Source organism: Saccopteryx bilineata, chromosome 3, assembly GCF_036850765.1.
Source record: "Saccopteryx bilineata isolate mSacBil1 chromosome 3, mSacBil1_pri_phased_curated, whole genome shotgun sequence".
Lineage (NCBI taxonomy): Eukaryota > Metazoa > Chordata > Mammalia > Chiroptera > Emballonuridae > Saccopteryx > Saccopteryx bilineata.
This window is the reverse complement of record NC_089492.1, coordinates 165,547,608-165,563,545: the sequence shown is the minus strand read 5'-3', so window position 1 is coordinate 165,563,545 and position 15,938 is coordinate 165,547,608. Positions and strand designations below refer to the sequence as shown.

At 40.6% G+C, this 15,938-nt stretch overlaps 1 protein-coding gene across 3 annotated transcripts in view; it reads left to right on the top strand.

Annotated features, from left to right (window-relative positions):
* Nucleotides 1–15,938, top strand: part of CD101 (CD101 molecule) — a 47,595-nt gene that overhangs the window by 14,599 nt on the left and 17,058 nt on the right. The window contains exons 2-4 of one of the 3 annotated variants that reach the window (XM_066268175.1): nt 1,426–1,806; nt 3,137–3,550; nt 9,668–10,054. In XM_066268175.1, coding sequence (XP_066124272.1) covers nt 1,426–1,806; nt 3,137–3,550; nt 9,668–10,054 — 1,182 coding nt within the window. The remainder of the gene's footprint in view (nt 1–1,425; nt 1,807–3,136; nt 3,551–9,667; nt 10,055–15,938) is intronic. The other 2 variants (XM_066268176.1, XM_066268177.1) reach the window with 2 other exon arrangements.

Genomic DNA, 15,938 nt, shown 5'->3' with positions numbered 1-15,938 from the left:
AGGGCGCTCGGAGGAATCTCTCGCTCACTATCTGCACACGCCAACCAGGATATGGAGCAGGCCGCCTTTATGAAGCTTTTCAATAAAGCTGTAGTGGCTCTTTTAAAAAATTACAAAATAAAAACCCCTCCACAGTATGGAAAGGAAGAACTGCTATCTCTTCAGATGCTAATTTTAGCTGAGGTTGCATCAGATGTGGCCAGGAGCTACATATAGTTCAACCAACTCGCAGGAAAAACCATGGCCCATGGGCAGCTCTGGAGACTGTCTCTCCTACAATGACTTATAAGAAAGGCTACCAAGGAATTTGAAACTTAGGGAAGTACCTGCTGAATTTTCCCAGAAAATAATGTAAGGGTGAATAATCATGCATCATATTTACTTTAAAGTTAGTTCACTTAGATCCCTGGCTGGTTGGCTCAGTGGTAGAGCTTCGGCCTGGCGTGCAGGAGTCCCGGGTTTGATTCCTGGCCAGGGCACACAGGAGAGGCGCCCATCTGCTTCTCCACCCCTCCCCCTCTCCTTCCTCTTTGTCTCTCTCTTCCCTTCCCGCAGGGAGGCTCCATTGGAGCAAAGATGGCCCCGGGCGCTGAGGATGGCTCTGTGGCCTCTGCCTCAGGCGCTAGGATGGTTCTGGATGCAACAGAGCAACGCCCGAGAGGGGCAGAGAATTGCCCCCTGGTGGGCATGCAGGTGGATCCCGGTCTGGCGCATGCAGGAGTCTGTCTGACTGCCTCCCCGTTTCCAGCTTCGGAAAAATACAAAAAAAAAAAAAAAAGTTAGTGCACTTAGATAAGCATATGTTTCATGGTAGGGGCCTTGTTACCCGGAAGCTAGACTTGTTTCTACGAGGCTAGAGATTACAATGGATATTAAAGTTATAAAAGAACAATTAGCTCATTAAGCCTTGGCCTAAAGAAGATGTTGAGCCTGACCAGGCGGTGGTGCAGTAGATAGAGCATCAGACTGGGATGCGGAAGGATCCAGGTTCGAGACCCCAACGTCGCCAGCTTGAGCGCGGGCTCATCTGGTTTGAGCAAAAAGCTCACCAGCTTGGACCCAAGGTCGCTGGCTCCAGCAAGGGATTACTCGGTCTGCTGAAGGCCCGCGGTCAAGGCACATATGAGAAAGCAATCAATGAACAACTAAGAAGTCGCAACGCACAACGAGAAACTAATGATTGATGCTTCTCATCTCTCTCCATTCCTGTCTGTCTGTCCCTGTCTATCTCTGCCTCTGTAAAAAACAAACAAACAAACAAACAAACAAACAAAAAAGAAGGTGTTGAATGTTTGAGTTGATGATTAGCTAATAACCTGCGATCTCATTTACTAGAATTGTAATACAGGGAGCTACAGAAGGCAACATGTTGGGAATTGGGATGCTAATCTATTTTTATTCCCCTTTCTTTCTCCTACTTGCAAGCTAAGCTCAGCGTTGGCCAGAGAGAAGTAACAGTTCAGAAAGGACCGCTGTTTCGAGCTGAAGGTTACCCTGTCAGCATTGGCTGCAATGTAACTGGCCACCAGGGGCCTTCTGAGCAGCAGTTCCAGTGGTCTGTTTACCTGCCACGAGCCCCGGACCAAGAAATCCAGATCATTAGCACCGTAGATACCGCCTTCTCTTACGCAGTATATGCGCAGCGGGTACGAAGCAGGGACATCTATGTGGAGAGGGTCCAGGGCAACTCAGTCTTGTTGCACATCTCAAAGCTCCAGGCAAAGGATTCTGGTGAATATGAGTGTCACACACCGAACACTGATGACAGATACTATGGAAGTTACAGTGCAAAGACTACTCTGATTGGTAAGCTGTTGGCCTCTTCTGCTAGGCAGCCTGAGAAGCCAGCATCTCTGCCATCACAATGCCTTGCAATGTGACATGGGTTCATATTTTGCTGTTTGCTTTGGCAAAAGAGCTCATATGCCCCACTGGATATTTTGGAGATTTGTCCAAATAGATATTTCATATTTTCTAAAGCTCTTAATTAATTTTTCCAATCAACTTTCTCATGAAGATGGAGAATAGTGTGTGGTCTTCCCAAGGCCTTGCCCACAGCTATCCATAGGTTGACAGTAACAATAGCATCAGCTAAAGCTTTGAGGGCTCTCACCATGTTATGTCTTCTGTTGGGCAGACATTAACTTGAAAAGCGCTGGTATTAATATCATAGGAAGTAAGTAATTAACTTCGGAATGCTTATGTTCAAACTACCATTTTCTAGCATAGAGGGGAAATAGTTCTTGCAGTTAGCATTTTATCCCTCTGCCTAGAATATTTTGTCCACCCTTTTCAGCTTAGCAAACTCCTACCTATATACTTCAGGACCCCATTTAGATAGTACCTGAACTATGAAACCTGTCCTGACTGTCTCAGGAAGTATTATAATCTTTGTTTCCTCTTGATGCTCTGTTCATATCACTCTTATAGCACTCACCCATTTATGTGGTAATTGGCCACTTCTGACTCTGTTCTGCCTCACCCTAAACTCGAGGAGAAAAGAACACTTATCTCAGCACCTTGCATAGTGGTGAGCACTAAGTAGATGCTTAGAAAGTATTCACTGATTGAATCTAAGTGTTGCCTTTACTTAAGCTGTGTCACTTCCTCTAAGGAAGGAGAGAATGATAAGGTAGCAGGCTGTTTATCAAAACTTTAGTAAGGGTTTGATTTTGGCTCTGAATGACAGATAACAGATTATTTAAGAATTATTATTTTCTAAAATAAAGGAGCAGGTTAAGGCCCAAGAAGTGCAGCAACTTGCTCCGGTTCATGTAGTCAAATATTAACAGATTTAGGGTCCAAATCAAAGTTTTCTAGCCTCCTTGGCCTTCCCCCTCTAAATACTCTGTGTCCAAGTAGCAATTGGTTACAGCCTAAGCTGAAAACGTTGAATCAGGGTCAGTACATCAGTGAGCCATTCTCTGTGTGTACATATATAGATGCAGTGTTTGCCACAGGGAATGTCTCTGTGTGTACATAGATGCAGTGTTTGCCACAGGGAACACCCATGGCTACTGAAGAGAAACTCAAAAAATGTACTTTACTGATAGTGGGTTAGGGCACCATCTTCATCTACGGAGGCTAGTCTGACAGGTATTGGTCCAATCGATTATCAACATTTCTTTCCTTTCAGTTATTCCAGTCACACTCTCTGCCACCATGAGTCCTCATTTTCTCAGTAAGGAGGAAGGTGAGCCATTAGAACTGACCTGTGAGGCCACCAAAGCCACAGTGCAGCACACCCACCTGTCTGTCACCTGGAACCTGATGCAGGATGGAGAAAGTCCACCCATCAAGATTATTTCCCTCTCCAGAGACTTTATACTGATGCCTGGGCCCTCGTATGCAGAGAGGTTTGTGGCAGGGGACGTGCGACTGGACAAGCAGGGAGCGGCCACCTTCAGGCTGTCCATAGGGAGCCTGCAGCCCTCAGATCAAGGCCAGCTCTTCTGTGAGGCAGCGGAGTGGATTCAGGATCCGGATGGCACCTGGACTTCCATCACAAAACAGCAGACAGATCAGACAGCTCTGAGGGTCCAGCCAGCAGGTAATTATCTTCCCAGAAATTTTTTTTTTTATTTGTCTGGAAACAGGGAGGCAGTCAGACAGACTCCCGCATGCGCCTGACAGAGATCCACCCGGCATGCGCACCAGGGGCCGATGCTCTGCCCATCTGGGGTGTCACTCTGTCACAACCAGAGCCATTCTAGTGCCTGAGGCAGAGGCCATGGAGCCATTCTCAGCGCCCGGGACAACTTTACTCCAATGGAGCCTTGCCTGTGGGAGAGGAAGAGAGAGACAGAGAGGAAGGAGAGGAGGAGGGGTGAAGAAGCAGATGGGCGCTTCTCCTGTGTGCCCTGGCCGGGAATTGAACCCAGGACTCCACACGCCAGGCCGATGCTCTACCACTGAGCCAACCGGCCAGGGCCTCTTCCCAGAAAATTCATTTGCTGGTAGTGGTTATTTATGGGATAACTTTTTGTTTTCTTCTAATCTTTTGTTGAATCTTTAAAAAAGTTTGTGTAGAAACTTTAAATAAATTTTTCTTTTGTCGAAATAGAAAAAACCATTAAAAACCGCCCCAAAAATAAAAGTCTAGGCCCAGATGGCTATACTAGCGAATTTTATCAAACATTCAAAGAAGACTTGGTTCCTATTCTACTGAAAGTCTTCCAAAAAATTGAAGAAGAAGCAATACTTCCAAACATATTTTATGAGGCCAACATAACCCTCATACCGAAACCAGGCAAGGATGGCACAAAAAAAGAAAACTACAGACCAATATCTCTAATGAATACAGATGCTAAAATACTAAACAAAATACTAGCGAATGGAATACAACAACATATTAAAAAATAATACATCCTGATCAAGTGGGATACATCCCAGAATCTCAAGGATGGTTCAACATACATAAAACGGTTAACGTAATACACCATATCAACAAAACAAAGAACAAAAACCACATGATCTTATCAATAGATGCAGAAAAGGCATTTGATAAAATACAACACAATTTTATGTTTAAGACTCTCAACAAAATGGGAAAGAAGGAAAATATCTCAACACGATAAAGGCCATATATGATAAACCATCAGCTAACATCATATTAAATGGCACTAAACTGAAGGCTTTCCCCCTTAAATCAGGAACAAGACAGGGTTGTCCACTCTCTCCACTCTTATTTAATGTGGTACTAGAGGTTCTAGCCAGAGCAATCAGACAAGACAAAGGCATCCATATCAGAAAAGAAGAAGTAAAGGGATCACTTTTTGCAGATGATATGATCCTATACTTCAAAAACCCCAAAGAATCCACAAAAAGACTACTAGAAACAATAAGCCAATACAGTAAGGTCGCAGGATACAAAATTAACATACAAAAGTCCATAGCCTTTCTATATGCCAACAATGAAACATTTGAGAACGAACTAAAAAAAATAATCCCCTTCACGATTGCAACAACAACAACAAAAAATAGGACTAAACATAACAAAGAATGTAAAGGACTTATATAATGAAAACTACAAACCATTGTTAAGGGAAATCGAAAAAGATACAATGAGATGGAAGAATATTCCTTGTTCTTGGTTAGGAAGAATAAATATAATCAAGATGGCCATATTACCCAAAGCAATATACAAATTTAATGCAATTCCCATCAAAATTCCAATGACATTTTTTAAAGAAATGGAACAAAAACTCATCAGATTTATATGGAACTATAAAAAACCCCAAATAGCCAAAGCAATCCTAAAGAAAAAGAATGAAGCTGGGGGCATTACAATACCTGACTTCAAACTATATTATAGGGCCACGACAATAAAACAGCATGGTATTGGCAGAAAAATAGACACTCAGACCAATGGAACAGAATAGAAAGCCCAGAAATAAAACCACATATATATGGTCAAATAATTTTTGATAAAGGGGCCAACAACACACAATGGAGAAAAGAAAGCCTCTTCAACAAATGGTGCTGGAAAAACTGGAAAGCCCCACATGCAAAAGAATGAAACTGGACTACAGTTGTCCCCTTGTACTAAAATTAATTCAAAATGGATCAAAGATCTAAATATAAGACCTGAAACAATAAAGTGCATAGAAGAAGACATAGGTTCTAAACTCAATGACCTGGGGTTTAAAGAGCATTTTATGAATTTGACTCCAAAGGCAAGAGAAGTGAAGGCAAAAATTAATGAATGGGACTACATCAGACTAAGAAGTTTTTGCTCAGCAAGAGAAACTGACAACAAAATAAACAGACAGCCAACTAAATGGGAAATGATATTTTCAAACAACTGCTCAGATAAGGGCCTAATATCCAAAATATACAAAGAACTCATAGAACTCAACAACAAACCAACAAACAATCCAATAAAAAAATGGGAAGAGGACATGAACAGACACTTCTCCCAGGAAGAAATACAAATGGCCAACAGATATATGAAAAGATGCTCATCTTCTTTAGTTATTAGAGAAATGCAAATCAAAACTGCAATGAGATACCACCTCACACCTATTAGATTAGCTATTATTAACAAGACAGGTAATAGCAAATGTTGGAGAGGCTGTGGAGAAAAAGGAACCCTCATTCACTGTTGGTGGGAATGTAAAGTAGTACAACCATTATGGAAGAAAGTATGGTGGTTCCTCAAAAGACTGAAAATAGAACTACCTTATGACCCAGCAATCCCTCTACTGGGTATATACCCCCAAAACTCAGAAACATTGATACGTAAAGACACATGCAGCCCCCATGTTCACTGCAGGATTATTCACAGTGGCCAGGACATGAAAACCACCAAAAAGCCCTTCAATAAATGACTGGATAAAGAAGATGTGGCACATACACACTATGGAATACTACTCAGCCATAAGAAATGATAACATCGGATCATTTACAGCAAAATGATGGGATCTTGATAACATTATACGAAGTGAAATAAGTAAATCAGAAAAATCCAGGAACTGCATTATTCCATATGTAGGTGGGACATAAAAGCGAGACTAAGAGACATTGATGAGTGTGGTGGTTACGCGGGGGGGGGCACAAAGAAAACTAGATAGAAGGTGACGGAGGACAATCTGACTTTGGGTGATGGGTATGCAACATAATTGATTGACAAGATAACCTGGACATGTTTTCTTTGAACATATGTACCCTGATTTATTGATGTTACCCTAGTAAAATTAATAAAAGAAAAAAAAAAAAAAGAAAAGCTTCATAAAGATGGCTGTCAAGTCCAGCCGGATCTGGAACCAGAATTGATTTTAGTTCCTTACTCCAGATTTTCAGTTGGTACCACTATGGAATGTTTCCTGTTGGGACAAAGCTCATGTATTAGATTTAAAGGGGAAAGCATTAGTAAATGATAATGTAGTAGGCAGACATGAGCAGAGTAGGAATGATAGGCCAGGTCACCAGGGTGGAAAGCCCCAGGTGCCTAGCAACAAATAATTGTAAGGTGGGACCTTGCCCCCAGGGTGACCTTTCCTCCCCTATTATATTTATCCTCAAGTGGTTTATCATCTGAGAAACATAAATAAACGAAAGACATTCAGGTTTTGGCTCTGTCCATGGGAGGGTCTCTATGGGCTAAGGTCTGTGGAATGGTTCCATAGATTCTGCAAGCCATGCTTGGAAGTAGTGTTGTCACCATTCTGGCCAGAATCTGCTGGCAACCTTAGCCTCAGGCATGCCAAATGCTCTGCCCAAGGTCACTCCGCTGCCTTTGAAAACATGTGTATCACCACAGACACTTGGGCCTCAGAGTAACTTATTTATTCAACATAATGTCCTCCAGGTTGATCCACGTTGAAAATGGCAGAATTTCCTTTTTTCTCATGGCTGAATAATACTCCATTGTGAATATATACCACATTTTCTTCACATGTTCATACACCAACTGATGCTCATAATGTGTTTGTATCTTGGCTAATGTAAATAGTGAACATTGGGATGCAAATTTCTCTTCCTGAGACTGATTTCACTTTTTTTGGCTATATACCCAGAAGTGTTATTGTTCTAGTTTTAACTTTTTAGGGACTTCCCCTGTTTTCTCTAATGGCCATACCAGTTTACATTTCTACTAATACTGTACAAGAGTCCCCTTTTCTCCACATTCTCACCAACACCTTTGTCTTTTTAGCCAACACCTTTGACTTAATAGCCATTCTAATAGATGCAAGGTGATAGCTCATGGTTTTAATATACATTTCCCTAATGATTAGTGATATTGAGTATCTTTTCATGTATTTGTTGGTCAATTGTATGTCCTCTTTTGAAGAATGTCAATTCAGGTCCTTTGCCCATTTTTTAAAATCAAGTTATTTGGGTTTTTTGCTATTGAGTTGTATGATTTTCTTAACCCTTGATCAGATATATGATTTGCAAATATTTTTCCCCATTTGTAGACTGTCTTTTTCTGTGGATTTTTTTTTTCTGTGCAAAAGCCTTTTAGTTTTATGCAGTCCTCCTTGTCTCTTTTTGCTTTTGTTGTGTCTGCTTTTAGGAATAAAAAATTAATTGCCCAAACTAATATCAGGAAGTTTTTCCCTTTATTTTCTTCTAGCAGAATTATGGTTTCAGGTCTTATGTTTAAAATCTTTACTACATTTTGAGCTGATTTTTAAATGGTAGAGGAGTACAACTTCATTCTTCTGCATGTGGATGTCCAGTTTTCTCAACACTCTTTTTAAGAGAGATTATATTTTCCCCATTTTGTGCTCTTGGCACCCTTATCAAAGAGCTATTGACATAAAGCTGTGGGTTTATTTCTGGGCTCTGTATCCTGTTCCATTGATCTATATGTCTATTTTTATGTCAGTATTGTATAATTTTGATTATTGTAGTTTTGTAATATATTTTAAAATCAATATGTGTGATACCTCCAGCTTTGTTTTTGCTCAAAATTTCTTTGGTTATTCAAGATCTTTGGTGGTTCTATGTGAATTGTATGCTTGTTTTTTCTATTTCTATAAAAAAAGAAGTCATTAGGATTCTGATAGGTATTGCATTGAATGTAGATTGCTTTGGTGGTATGGACATGACATTTTAACAGTATTAATTCTTCCAGCATAGGCGATCTTTCCCTTTATTTGTGTCTTCAGTTTCTTTCATCAATGTTTTATAGTTTTCAGTATACCTCATTGGTTAAATTCCTAAGTATTTTCTTCTTTTTGATGCTATTGTAAATAAGGTTGTTTCTTCATTTCTTTTTTTTTTTTTTTGATAGTTTGTTGTTAGTACATAGAAATGCAATGACTTTTTTATATGTTGATTTTGTATCCTGAAACTTGACCAAAATCGTTTACTAGTTTTAACAGTTTTTGGTGGAGTCTTTTGAGGTTTCTACATTTAAGATTATGTGATCTGAAGATATTTGACTTTTTTCCCCTAATTTGGATGCCTTTTATTTATTTTTCTGACTAATTGCTCTGGTTAGGACTTTCAGTATTCTGTTGAGCAGAAGTGGTAGGAGTGGGCATCTTTGTCTTATCCTTGACCTTAGAGAAAGAGCTCTCAGCTTTTCACTGTTAAGAATAATGTTAGCTGTGGACTTGTCATATTTCCATGTGCTTAGGATAAAGCCCACTGGAAATTCTCAGCCAAAAAATACAGTGAGAAATCATAGTTTACAGTAATTCAGCATAGTATACTATATTTTATATTTTTATTTTTAAAAAACTCACATTACTGTATACTTTTTTTATACACCAATGCATACATCCTGCTAAATAGAATTGCACTCAGAAAACAGGTATGCTCTTCTTTCTGGGTGGTTTAAGAATAGTCAAGGGCATTTTGATTGCCAGCATTTCTTTGGCTTAGTGACTCCTGAGAACTGAACCCTCACATGAAGTTCAGTCCTGGTACTAACCATACAAGGTGTCATCTCTCTCTGCTATTAAAAGGACAGATGTGGTGGCCTGTCTAAATACCTACCTTGCCTGATCTGTGGTGGCTCAGTGGATAAAGCATCTACCTGAAACACTGAGGTCACCGGTTCAAAACCCTGGGCTTGCCTGGTCAAAGCACATATGGGAGCTGATGCTTCCTGCTCCTCCCCCCTTCTCTATCTCTCTCTTCTAACTAAAAAAAAAAAAAATGAATAAATAAAAACAAAAGTTATTTAAATTCCTACCTTGTTTTTGTTTTCTAGTAAGAGATTTTCAAGTCAACATTATATCCAAGAGCAAATTTACTGAAGGGCAACCCTTGGAACTGGAGTGCCTGGTAGTGGGCAGTGGCCAGGACCCACAGCTTCAGGGCGTTTGGTTCTTCAATGGTGTTGAAATGGCCTGCATTGATGCTGATGGGGTTCTGAGTCTGAAGAATGACTACAAAGAGCGAGCAAGTCAAGGACAACTCCAGGTTTCAAAGTTAAGCCCCAAGGCTTTCTCTCTCAAGATCTTCTCTGTGGGCCCAGAGGATGAAGGCACCTATAGATGTGCAGTGGCAGAGATGACAAGAGCTCGGATGAGCTCCTGGCAAGTGCTTCAGAGAAAGCAGTCACCAGACAGTTACATGTACCTGCAGAAGCCAGCAGGTATGTAAAGTCCAGACCAGTCACGATTGGCTGTTTTCAGATCCTCGCCTTCATTAGTGTAGAATGCCTTTATGGATATCATGGAGGTCTCCTGAGGAATCAGGTGTCAATCAGATCACTTTGAGGGGAAGTAAAGTACCCAAACTAGCCGAAGACCAAGTCTCGTTCTTGAGCCATTAAAGTGGGTCATAACCATGGATATGCCACTTTATTCCTCTAAATCCCAGCTTCCTCAAGTGTAAAATAACGACATACAATTAGATAGTCCTTAGATCCCTTCTTGCTGTCTTAGATTCTTTGATTCTATTTGCCATTAGCCCTAATTTTTATACATTGGGTTTTTCTTCAAGCAGAGAACACCTGTATAAATGAAGCCCTCTGTCTTCTTTTGTTGTGGGTGTGATGCGAGTAGGTTAAGAGGGAAATGCTCCACTCTGCCCTCTTCCTGGGGAATAAATACCCACATTATACACCCACCCTCCTCTGACATATTTTTTTATAAATAAATTTTTACTAATTTTAATGGGGTGACATCAATAAATCAGGGTACATATATTCAAAGGAAACATGTCCAGGTTATCTTGTCATTCAATTATGTTGCATACCCATCACCCAAAGTCAGATTGTCCTCCGTCTCCTACCTAGTTTTCTTTGTGCCCTTCCCCCTCTCCCTCTTTCCCTCCCCCTGCACCCCGTAACCACCACATTCTTGTCCATGTCTCTTAGTCTCATTTTTATGTCCCACCAATGTATGGAATCCTGCAGTTCTTGTTTTTTTTTCTGATTTACTTATTTCACTCCATATAATGTTATCAAGATCCCCCCATTTTGTTGTAAATGATCCGATGTCATCATTTCTTATGGCTGAATAGTATACCATGGTGTATAAGTGCCACATCTTCTTTATCCAGTCTTCTATTTCTTTTTTTTTTTTACAGTGATTAAAGCCTTTAAGCAAACTCTTGGCCAATACAGCAAGAATCCATAGAAAAGTAGTATCTTTAACATGTTCACCAAGTCCAAGTTGGCACCATCACCATGCCAAATCCCTGAAAACTGCACCCAACCCCAGTTCAGTCTGTTAGGAGCTGTCACAAGGAGCAGGAGTCCAGGAAAAGTCCACATCCAGGAAAAGTTCTCATGGCACTAGAATTGTTGTCACAATTCTATACTTTGCAACTCACGTCCAAGTCCCAATGACCACTAGGTCTAGCTGGTAATGATTCAGGTAGACTGGAAAAGCCATCTGCAGCATGTGTGGAGATGGAGCTTCTGTTCTCCTCTGCCTGGAGAGATGAGACCAGGTTGCTTTTCCCTGGAGCTCTGTGACTGTGGCATGGTAAAGAGAACCTTGAAATACACTAAGCTGGGTGGCAAAGGTAGATTCATAATAGAAGTTGGCAAAAGGAGGAAAGAGAGCTCTAGATTAGGAGTAGGTCCCAGCCTGAAATATGAGGGGCATTGAGGTAGGAGGAATAAAGGAAACACTATATATTAAACAAAGCAGCAGAAAATAGGACTATCAACACCCACAACAGAGATCTTCGAAGGAAGAATAAAAAACCTGACTATTCAGGCAAGACATAGTTAAGTGGCCCTTGTGCAAATGAGATCAGTTTACCTACTTCTTGGAAGATATACCCTAGGCTCGTCCACAGTGACATAGATGGGGCTGACGGCCCTGGGCACCTTCAGCCTTCAGTGACAAACCCCAGCATTCTGGGCAAGGTTAGGTCATAGGTGGCTGGAGCAGGGCTGGAAGAGACTGAACCCTCCCTTAGAAGAGCGAGGGGGAAGCCTACCTTCCAGTGTCCCTGTTTCCTCAGAGAGGCATGTAAGTCTGTCAGGCTTTAGCTCATGACCTTCCTTTCCACTATTGAAGCAGGACCCAGATGGCATCCTATGAGACCCCTTTGGGGTGTTGGAGCCTTTAAGGGCGTATCCTAAAAGCTGGTAGTTCACCTGATCTCTATTGGGATTTTTCTGCCTCTTGGTATCTTAAAAGCCATGCTCAGAAGATCTTGCTAAGTAGTTTGAGGATCTCCATCTGCTTATATAAACCTTTTCCATATATCTGGAGCTACTTGGAAAAAGACAAAACAGTGTTATTAGTTGGATCAAATAAAAGAAGGTAGAAGTTTGCAGGAGAAAAAGATCTGGCGTCTACTGTTCATCAGCATTCAAAAGAAATTTTAAAAATTTTAAGTAAAAATTAGCATGGTATGGTAAACCTGTAGGAGTTCCAGGATATGACTCCCCCCTTTTAAATTTTTTTAAATTGACCTTAAAATATTTGCTGGGTACACTTTAATAATACCTCGACTTTAAAGATTGTAAGAAATACACATAATTCAAAAGGTTTGACAAAATACAGTAAATGCTTTTGCTCCATATGCAGGAGCATTGTCAGTTTAACCAGTTTAGGAAATCCAATAATAGAACAATGCATACAGACAATGAGCTATAACATGCTTAGCAGCCTCTCCTGTTCTGACAGAGGTTACTATAAATCCAGAATATGTATCCACTGTAACATGGACATAGGACTGTTTGCCAAATGAAGGTATATGAGTAACATCCATTTGCCAAAGTTGTCCTGGTAGGGGTCCTTGAGGGTTAAATCCAAATGAAGGGACAGATTATAGTATAGGACACCTTGGACAGGATTTCCCAATCTGCCATGCTGCTTCCCGAGAAAGTTGAAACTGTTTACACAGGGCTGCAGTGTTCTGGTGATGAATAGTATGAGACTGAATTGCTCGATCTGTCATGGTTGCTCCTCTGACATCTTTTAGGTGCCTTTTGTCAATCCTCTGTTATCCTAACCTGGTGTAGGGACTGATCCTAAGGTCTTAATTCTGCATCAAAGCATGACTTAGAGTAAGGAACAAAGAGGGAAATGATAGTGGGCCGGCTCTATTCCCTGCATGGGGACTGGCTTTATTCACCTGTGATATGGTGAGATACCTGTGCAGTGGGTCGGAGAATCTGTACACATGAGACCAGAAAGGCCACTCTACTCTTGTTTAGTTTCTGAAGGTTGGATGACCTTAAACATGTTTGAATAGTCAGTGCTTTATGTGTGCGGAGAAAACAGACAAATACACAATACAGTGGTTCCTCAGTGTCTGCTGGGGAGTGATTCTAGGACCCCCACAGATATCACAGTCTGTGGGTGCTCAAAGTTGTTATATACAATGGTATAGTATTTGCATATCACTATGCACACCCTCCCGGATACTTGAAATCAAGTCTAGATTACTTATACTACCTAATACAATGTAAATGTTATGTAAGTGTTCATCTGAATTGTTTAAGGAATAATGACAAGGAAAAAAATCTGTACGTATTTAGTGCCAATCCCACCATCCTAAGCCTAACTATATAGTACGTGTCAGCAGCTATGTAACTTGTGTGTGTAATATTTTCAACCTGTGGTAGATTGCATCTGCAGCTATGGAACCCCTGGCTATAGAAGGCTGACTATATTACGATTCTCTCGGTTGAGTATTAAATTCAAAGTCTAGAAAGATTAATTTGCCCAAAAACAAACTAAAAATAAAGATCTCCTTGCTAAACTTGCTCATTGGACAGCATCTCCCAAGACAGTTAAATTTCCCTTTTGTGCCTTTTTTCATCTCCTGATCTGCTAGGAATGAAGACACAGACGCTTTGGCCTAGAGCAGCCAGCCAGGAAGCGGTGGCTGTTAGTTTTCACACCAAACATTTGGTCTGACTTTCTAGGGATCAGGGGAAAACTACGTAGGTAGTTTACATATTTACTCATAACCAAATCTCTGCTTTGTGCATCTCAATCTCCCCTGAATATATCTGTGACCTTCCTTAAACCCAGTACGTGGAAATTTGAGCCAGAGGAGCCTTCCTTCATGGTGCACAGATCCTAAGCTTATCAGTAGATAGTCTTCCAAAGCTAAAAACAGTTTGTTTGTCTGTCTAGGCTGGAGTCCAAACTGGGCCCAGTGTGTAGAACCAGAAAAGATATTTAGAAAACTTATTAAAGATCCTGTTAAGCATTCAGTTTTAAAAGTCAAACCATTATTTGAAATATGAGCAGAGGTTTATCATTCTCTAAACATTTTAAAAAGAAGGGGGTTTTCAGCACTACCGTGAATGTGTAACTTCCCTACATTTAGTACTTACAAGAGGCAGTAATGACCACAATGAACTAAGAAAACTTCATTTAAAAATAAAATGATGTTAGGCCCTGGCCGGTTGGCTCAGCGGTAGAGCATCGGCCTGGCATGCGGGGGACCCGGGTTCGATTCCCAGCCAGGGCACATAGGAGAAGCACCCATTTGCTTCTCCACCCCCCCCCCCTTCCTCTCTGTCTCTCTCTTCCCCTCCTGCAGCAAGGCTCCATTGGAGCAAAGATGGCCCAGGCACTGGGGATGGCTCCTTGGCCTCTGCCCCAGGTGCTAGAGTGGCTCTGGTCGGCCGCAGAGCGACACCCCGGAGGGCCAGAGCATCGCCCCCTGGTGGGCAGAGCGTAGCCCCTGGTGGGCGTGCCGGGTGGATCCAAGTCGGGCGCATGCGGGAGTCTGTCTGACTGTCTCTCCCCGTTTCCAGCTTCAGAAAAATACACACACACACAAAAATAAAGTAAAATAAAATGATGTTAGTTGAAACTAATCATAATGGTTATATTAGAGTAGTGAGATGATGAGTAATAATTTTCTAATTTCTAAACTTTAGTTATGAATCTATTTTTAACTTAAAACATTTAAGTATAATCATGTCTCTAATATCCAAAATATGAAACATACATATATACACACACACATATGTTTGCATAGATACATATATATAATGTTTGCATAGATATATATATATCTATGCAAACATTAACCTTCATTCTGCCTTTGTAACATATATATATGCATAAAACAGTAGAAGACTGAATTCCTTCCACAGCAGGGAAGAACAGTTTGCAAATTGAATTAGATCCTATTCAGATTTCCAATGCCAGTTCTATTTTGTTTTTCTCTTTTGGCTTTGAACTACCTCTGTTTTCACTAAGTGCATATTATAACACACCAATGCTAACAACTGACCTTTCCTGGGTCCTTCCCCTTGCCAGCCAGGCTAAGCCCTTTGCATATGCCATTATGTTTAGTTCTCTCAACAATATGATTAGATAGGTGCTGTTATTGCCCTTATATTTACAGGAAAGAAAATTAAGAGGCTTACAGAGACTAACAATGTTGCCCAAGATAATTCTGACTCCAGGGACCTTGGCCTTAAGCATGAGGCTGGGTTGCCTTGGATGTGTGAGTTCCTGAGCTATCTTTGCACTGCCCACAAAGCCCCTGAGACAAGGCACAGGAATTGAGTATTGAATGAATGCCCACATTTCTATGCATCTTGAATTTCCTACTTGGGAAATAGATTTACATTTATAGTTTTATGGTATAGTAGAGATAAAAGGCTCTCCCTTCAACCAACTATATATATATATATATAATCTATAATTTGAAAAAGAGAAATATATGTATTTCCCCCTAAGTAATTATTTTTAGTGGTAGTATTGTGAACAGAAATCCTGTTAACAATAATCCCTGTTCAAAATACATGCTAATTAGGGAAAGATAAGCAGGGAGAGGAGGGTCATTTTGAACTGTGAAAGTCTGAATTCCAAAAAACTAAAACTATTACTTTCAAGGTCATATACCCACCCTAATTAATCTCACAAAATATTGCCACGTTTTTCCCAGCTAAGGAAAGGCTGATCTAACACTTTGCTAAAAGTAAGGGCACATTATAAATTGTTTTAAGTGTGAATAGGTTCTCCTGATTTGTGTATTTTTTGCCATCTTGTTTCCACTATTTAAGTGTTTAGTTTGGCAAATCTTTTTCCAATTTTTGG